Consider the following 7,945-nt stretch of genomic DNA (forward strand, 5'->3'; position numbering starts at 1 on the left):
GTCGACATGTCTATAACGTTCACGCTGACCGGGAAGAGCAGCATCCTCGCGGAGCACTATTTTCCCGCCGTGGATCTGAGCGACGGTGACTACGAGCTAGGTCTAACGTGTTTTGAGACTTATCACACGATTCCGAACGTGAATTCTTTGAATAATAAATTTTATTTCGACGAGGATGACACGGAAATTACGATTCCCGAGGGATCGTACGAGATACGGGCCATACACGAGTTTTTGAAACGTGAAATTTCACGGAAACGTCCGCGACGCGTGGTTTGTTCCAACGACGACGATCGTACTTCGGTCGCGAATATCGCGCGAGAGGAGACCGTTCGCGCGAACGGATACGAAGACGAGGTCGCGGAGTACCCGATAGTGCTCCGCGCAAATTACAATACGATGAAGAGCGAGATCAAGTGCGCTTTCAGAGTGAACTTTAACAAACCGAACAACATCGGATCGCTACTGGGATTCTCGTCGACGCGTGTATTGCAGCCGGGACAGTGGCATGAATCGGACGCACCGATTAATATTATCAACGTAAACATTATCCACGTGGAGTGTAACGTGACCGCGGGTGCGTACAGCAACGGCAAACGCGTTCATACGATACACGAGTTTTCACCGAGCGTACCACCGGAATATAAGATATCGGAAACCCCGGCGCAAATCATTTACCTGCCGATCATCGCGCGGAGCGTTACTGATCTAACGATACGCGTCGCTGATCAAGACGGACGATTGCTCGATTTTCGCGGAGAAGAGATCACCGTCAGATTGCACGTACGACGACGAGAGCGATAACGCGGCAGCCGTGTGCGTGAGCGTGAGTGTACGCGCAACATATGAGATGCTAGTGTTGAACGACTCGGAGCACGCGACAGATAACAACAGTAATATTTTTATGGCTGCGCCGATCGACAATATCGTCAAGTCGACATTCGGCGGCGTTAAACAAGAGACGAGAAAGAAGCTCAACGCGTTGAACGTTAAATTTTAACAATCTCTGGGATTCGCGGTGCGAAACATCTGAACGATGACTGAAATTCTCAACATCGGAGGCGAGCCGGTCTTCGACGATCGCATCGTCAAGATTGAGACTCACACGTACAACCCGTACGCCAACACAACGTTCGACTATAGCGACGAGATACGAATACCCATACAACAGCAGGATCTGTATACGTTGCCGTGCGAAAGTTTTCTCTACGTCGAAGGAACATTGACGGTGACCAGAGTAGCCGACCAAGTCGATAACGTGGTACTGGGGACTAATTGCGTCGCGTTCATGTTCGATGAGATTCGATACGAGCTCGACGGCGTGGAGATTGATTGCTGCAAAAACGTAGGAATAACCAGCACGCTCAAGAACTACGTTACGGTATCGTCCGACAGAAGCGTGATCCTGAGAAACGCTGGCTGGGAGCCACAGAATAACCCGAACGGATATTTCAATTTCTGCGTACCGCTCAACACGTTACTGGGATTTTGCGAGGATTACAGACGCGTGGTGGTCAACGCTCGTCACGAATTGGTCATGATACGATCGCGCAACGACAACAATTCCCTGGTGGAAAGTCTCGCGTTGGAGCCCACCATCAAAATACTCAAGATACAATGGCGAATGCCTCACGTGGTATTGAACGAGATCAACAAGCTGTCGATGTTGCGCGCTTTGGAAAACGGACGATATCTAAGTATGGGTTTCCGTTCGTGGGATCTGTACGAGTATCCCCTGTTGCAGAACACGACCAAGCACTCGTAGGCCATTAAGACCGCGACTCAGCTCGAGAAACCGCGATACGTCGTCTTCGCTCTGCAGACGGGTCGGAAGAACGTCATGTCCGCCGACACAAGTCGATTCGACGATTGCAACTTGACCAACGTAAAACTCTATCTAAACTCTGAAGTTTATCCGTACGACGACTTGAATTTGGATTCTGGTAAACACAGATGGGCGATTCTGTACGATATGTACGCGCGTTTCTGCAAGGGGTACTACGGATACGAATATTTCGAGCCGAGTCTCACCGTTTCGACTTTTCTACGTAACGGCCCGTTTGTGATCATCGATTGCTCTCGCCAAAACGAATCCGTCAAAAACGCCACCGTGGATGTCAGACTAGAATTCGATTGCATGGAGAACGTACCGCCGAATACCTCCGCGTACTGTCTCATCATACACGACCGCGTGATTGAGTACAACCCGTTGACGAACGTGGTGCGCAGAATAGTCTGAGTGTTCGCGGCAACGTCGACGTGAATATCTACTCTCTCTCTCTCTCTCTTTCCATCACTCGCCGATACAATTATTGAGAGGGGAAAGGGAGGGGGAAGTATAAATCAGAGTGTCGTGAGACGGTTTGCAGAGTTGCGCGTCATTCCTCTCGATTGACGCATCGACGAGAGAGAGATAAAGAAATCTCGTCATGTCCGTACCAACGTTCGTGGACCTGCAAGGATTCCTCGTAGGGATGAAATTTGTCGTGAAGGAGGTGGCGGTGCTGAGAAAAGGCTGCGTTCCGTCGCATCACATTTTTGAGTACCCCATGTCGTGGAATCTCCTCACAAAATCCGACAAATCGTGCGCTACCTGGTTGATTGCGAATCACCATGGATTACGATGGGAAGACGGAAACGTACCGTACAGCACGGTGAAACGCCTGATTACATCGGCCGTGCTTGGTGTAGAAGAAGAAGAAGACGAAGAAGAAGATGATGACGAGATGCCGACTCTCGTGTACGTCAAGGGATGTCAGAAACGAGAATGGCTGGTGGATCTGCTGGAGAATTATGCGAGAAAAAACCTAATCGTCGAGACTCTGGATGCGCATTACGAAGATATCGAATCTTTGAATAAACTAGATGACACCAATACTATGCGATGCGGAAAACATGTCAAGAATTGCGCGTTACAAAATGTAATAAAACTATTTAACTGGTGGTCGCGCGCGACGCCAACGTCCATTTCCAAATGAAATACATCGTTAACGTATAACGATAATCGCCAGAATTAAAAAATAAATTATATATATCTTTTTATAATGTTTTATTTCTTACTCCCCTCCCCCATCATCACCGTTAGAGTAGAAAAAATTTGTTTACGACGAACATGTTTCGACAGGTTCGACGCGTTATCGGGTCGATCATCGTCCCGATGACGTCATTTCTTCCTTTGTTTTTTTTTACGTACTGCGTAGATAGATTGTTTAGTCTACGCGACAACCACCCCCTTTTTCCTGGAAAAAAATTTGTTTACGACGAACATGTCTTGACAGGTTCGACACGTCATCGACGAGACACGCTCCTACGCAGTGCGCTATCGAGTTAGTCTTACCCATTGTGCGCCGCCTAGCGGCGTCGTTGCGAACGTACCCCCTGCGATCGTATCCCCGCGGCGCGGCGCGAACCCCCCCCCCCCCCGCGGCGCGACCGCGCACCCCGCGCGGACCCCGCGGACCTTCCGCGGCGCAACCGCGACCGCCAAGGTCAAGGTCATCGGTAGGTGGTCCCCTATACTGCATAATTACCAGAGATTTTATTGTTGACGCTTTTCCGCGATGCTGATTGGTTCTCTCATTTCGCTGACTTCGTGAACATCTGTCATCGTATATTTAGACAGTTTTATGTGTATCAAGAAATTAATAATGTAATAGTATAATGTTAAAGCTAAATAGCGCGCGCGAAGCGCGCGTCTGTGATGTCTAGTAATTATAAAAAATAGAAACAATATTTATGTAAATGTATATGTATATGTAATTAAACTAATGTATAATTATGTATAAATAAACTTTGATTCTGCAATATGATTTTTCTCTGTACTAGACATCACAGCGCGCTACGCGCGCGCTATTTAGCTTTAATATTTCACTGTTATACTATTACACTATTAACCATACAACTGTCAAAATATGCCATGACAGCCACTCATGAAGTAAACGTAACAAGAGAACCAATAGGAAAAGGGACAACAATATTTCGATAGATTCGAGTATCGATAAGAAGCCTTTTTTAGAAGTGGAAAGTTGGCTACCTGTTTAAGTTGACCGTTTTTCAGTTTTACCACCAGTGACCAACATAGACAGGTTTCACTGTACTTCATAACTAATAAGAAAACCTCGCAAATCCGAAAATTCTGATTTTAATCAAACTTTGCATATGTAAGTTGGCTACATAGTAGAAACTTGATGCCAACTTTGATGCCAAAAAATAATTTAAAAAAATAAAATTATTTCTTATTGAGCGACTTTCGGTGTTTCTTAATATATCTGTTACGGGCAAAGTCCGCATGGTGTACAGTGTACAGTGTCGGCATTGCCCGGGCAATGTCAGCATTGCACAACGCGACTGGGCAAAGTAGTTTATTAGCGGACATTGCCCGGTTTGATGTGGGCGAAGTTAACACTGCCCATCCAGCGATGGCAATGTCAGCAACTATTATCACATTGCGGACTTTGCTCGGTTCCAAGTGGACAATGTCGGAAATTAACAGTTAGCCTTATGTAGGCAGGGGAGAGGTTCCGTTTCCACGCGAGACGAGTTGCCACATGGGTTTACAACTTTCCACGCATGGAAAGTCCACGCATGTACTTTGTAAGGCACACTATGTGTCTAGTTTAACGATAGTGGATCCCCCTGCAAGGGGCGGAACCTACTGCCTCCACGTGTACACCTTCCACGCGAGACGAGTTACCACACGCGTTTACAACTTTACACGAGTGGAAAGTCCACGCATGTACTTTGCAAGGCACACTATGTGTCTAGTTTAACGATAGTGGAGTCACCCGCAGGGGGGCGGAACCTACTGCCTCCACGCATACACTTTCCACGTGAGACGAGTTGCTACAGGGGTTTACAACTTTTCACGTGTGGAAAGTTCACGCATGTAATCAAAAAAATCCACATCGCGTCATGGCTGCATCAGTAAGCGTCCAGCATTGTGGCATTTTTACATTGCCAAAACGCGTTGTGAGCGTTTTTAAAAGTGCCACGATACGAATTTCGCGTTGTGACCTTTTTGAATATGCCACAACGCGTTGTGGTCGGTTTTTTCGCTCAGTGAGCGTTTTCGGTCTTTGAGCCTGACATGTCCATTTAGCGCAGCTTAGTCTACGGAGATTTAGCATTGTCGACATTGCCCACTTGGAACCGAGCAAAGTGACAATAGTTGCTGACATTGCCATCGCTGGATGGGCAGTGTTAACTTTGCCCACATCTAACCGGGCAATGTCCGTTAATAAACTACTTTGCCCAGTCGCGTTGTGCAATGCTGACATTGCCCGGGCAATGCCAACACTGCACACCATGCGGACTTTGCCCGTAACACGCAAGTAGGGGAAACCTGAAAAAATAATTCCTTTACAGAAGAAATCAATTAATGGTATGAAATAATATGTTTCTATTTAAATCTTTAATAGTTTTTGGTATAGTGGTTATTTAACTACAATTAATTGAACAAAATTTTAAATTAATGCTGCTAAGTATATACATTGGTAAATATTTACACTTACAAACCCCCCCTCAATGACCTTCTTCACATATATTATAGAAGTCACCCTCTTGAGTAATCTTCAGAAAGTTTTAGCCATTCTTTATTAAAAAATTATTAACAAGAAAAGTTTTAAAAATATAGCAGGTATTTTGAGTATTGAAAGGCATAAACGACTAATATGTAGGGGAGACCGGGGCGAAGTCGGCACTATTTTTTCGGTGCCGATTTTTAACAACAAAATAAATCATTTTAGTGAAATATAGTTACCATTGTGTAAAGAGTAAACCCTTGGATACAAAATTTATATAGGCATTTTTAGTCTACGTCGCTTTGTTGAACCGGTATAGAGTAAAAACGACAGATGTGCAAAAATCGAAATTTCAAAATTCCCGAGGCGGAGTCGTCACACCCCCGGGGCGGAGTCGTTTCTTCATTCTCGGACTGGATTTTAAATAAAAATACATAATTTTGATCATAAAAAATAATAGGATACACTTTATTCATTGTTTCTTAGTTAGTGGAAAAATGGAAAGCGGAAAATAATTTCAAGAAAATTAATTTTCTTTTTCGCTATTAGTGTCACTGAAACAGTTGAAGCATGTAAAAACAGAGTCTGACGAGCGCACGCACTCGTTGTGTGCCTTACGCCTACACGAAATGCACTGTTTTTCATCGGCTCAGTCTTCTATTATCTCCGAGCATACGCAGCACATATTATTTAGTTTTCTTGACTTCGTTTTTCGCCCACTGCTCGTCGAAGGCTGCGGTTCTGATTGCGTGGCATTTTTTTGGGCCGGCCTCTCTTTCTCGACGTAGTGGTAATGGTCGATTTTGTCGTTCTCTTCCTTGTAGCAGATTTATCGTCTTTCTTCCGCTTCGACTCCGCCTGCTCAGTCGCCAATTCCTTATTTGAGGCGTGTCAGTAAGGACGGCGGTCGTTCACTGCTGGTATCTTCAGATTCAATTTTTTGGCAAATTCAAAGGCTAAACCACGGGTTTCTTTCGCAGATAGCCCAAAGTACATGTCGTTGCAATGTACTAAGTATTCCACCAAAGTAGCTTCACTTTTAGAGTTCATTACCTGCAATTTAAAATTAAGACGTTGCATGAATATGAACTTGGCTGAGCAGAATGCATGCTGCTAAACTCAAAAAATTAATTTATGTTATTCACCGTGAATCCTCCGTGATGTCGTACGGCCATGTCATCCAAATGTGCTATAGCGTAAACTATATGAAATCTGATAAATGCGATGCACGAAAACTTCCTGCGGGAAACGTAGACTTAATTTAGATGATATATTGATAATATAATTTATTTTCCAAAATAATAAAAGGATTTAATGTAGAAAATTATATTAAGTGCACTATTTAATAAGATAGCAATATTTTAAAGCAATTAACGACCATTAATTTTTAAGCTACAGCATATAACTTTAGAGAGGCTTTAGTTTGAAGATGATAGAATGTTTTTCTAAAGTGGCGTTTGATATATTTACTTACAAAACAAGATTATAAGCCGTGGATGGTTAAAAAATGGTTAATGTGCGTGAGCGGAAGAAGGATCGAATCAGAGGCACGGGAACGGGGCTTATCTCAAAGTCAGTTGGTCTATTTACAAGTATATTTACACACAGTTATTTACAAGTTTAAGAATCCGCGAAACGCGGTTGAGATTCCTCGAAAAGCGACGCTTATTCCGCGAGCCACGGTTATCGTCGCGCGAACTGTTCAGCGAGACGCGGATCGAGTCGTCGTTGAGACTTTGCGCAACGTCTCGCTTTATCGAAAAACGCTTTGTTCGCCTCTGAGAACGTATCTGCTCGAGAGGCCCGGCGCGCGCGGAGGTACGAGCTCCTCATCCCCACGCGTCACGCATCCCCGATAATGGGCCGAACAATTAGCCCAGCCAATCGATCGCCGACCCACTGACTTGTCCTTCGATTTACTCGTCGAATTTCGGAGTCGGCAACCGATCAGCTGTTTTCGCCATGGTCATGTGCTCCGTTCCTGATGTTTACGTCGCGCGCTGAGACAAAAGGGACAGAGCAAGTACGCGTGGAAAAACAAGCGATCGTCTCTCGGCTTCTCGAAAACTTCTGGAATAACGACGGTCTTTCCCGAAACAATGCTAGGCTTAAGCGAGAATTCTCCTCGCGATTATTCACGGGGGACTGCGGTTCGATCGCGAACATTCCGCCCGCCTCGTATGGTGCAACCTACGATTTATTTTCGCAGACGTGTATGCGCTCTGAGAGCCGCGTATTCGCAGAACCGGAAACCTACTATTAACTATACTATTTTTAATTGGCTAATTTGTTCGCGACGCGTCTACTTTTCGCGACCGTTTCGCTCGCGTATTTAGCCGATAGCCGTACGCGGGAGATATATGCGGTTTTAACTTTACGCTTATGACATATACCGCGATCATGATAAGGAGACGACGATTTCGCGA

At 45.1% G+C, this 7,945-nt stretch overlaps 1 protein-coding gene across 1 annotated transcript; it reads left to right on the forward strand.

The window, feature by feature from the left end:
- The first annotated feature begins 1,036 nt into the window (after positions 1–1,036).
- On the forward strand, positions 1,037–1,765 carry LOC139777616 (uncharacterized). Its single transcript, XM_071715171.1, has 2 exons — positions 1,037–1,107; positions 1,201–1,765. Exons 1-2 carry the CDS (start codon positions 1,037–1,039, stop codon positions 1,763–1,765), a joined length of 636 nt encoding a protein of 211 aa, XP_071571272.1.
- The last annotated feature ends 6,180 nt before the right edge of the window (positions 1,766–7,945 follow it).

The sequence above is a fragment of the Temnothorax nylanderi genome, unplaced genomic scaffold (assembly GCF_030848795.1).
Source record: "Temnothorax nylanderi isolate EJ_2023f unplaced genomic scaffold, tnyl_v1.0 TNYL_tig0155_pilon, whole genome shotgun sequence".
NCBI classification, from domain to species: Eukaryota; Metazoa; Arthropoda; class Insecta; order Hymenoptera; family Formicidae; genus Temnothorax; species Temnothorax nylanderi.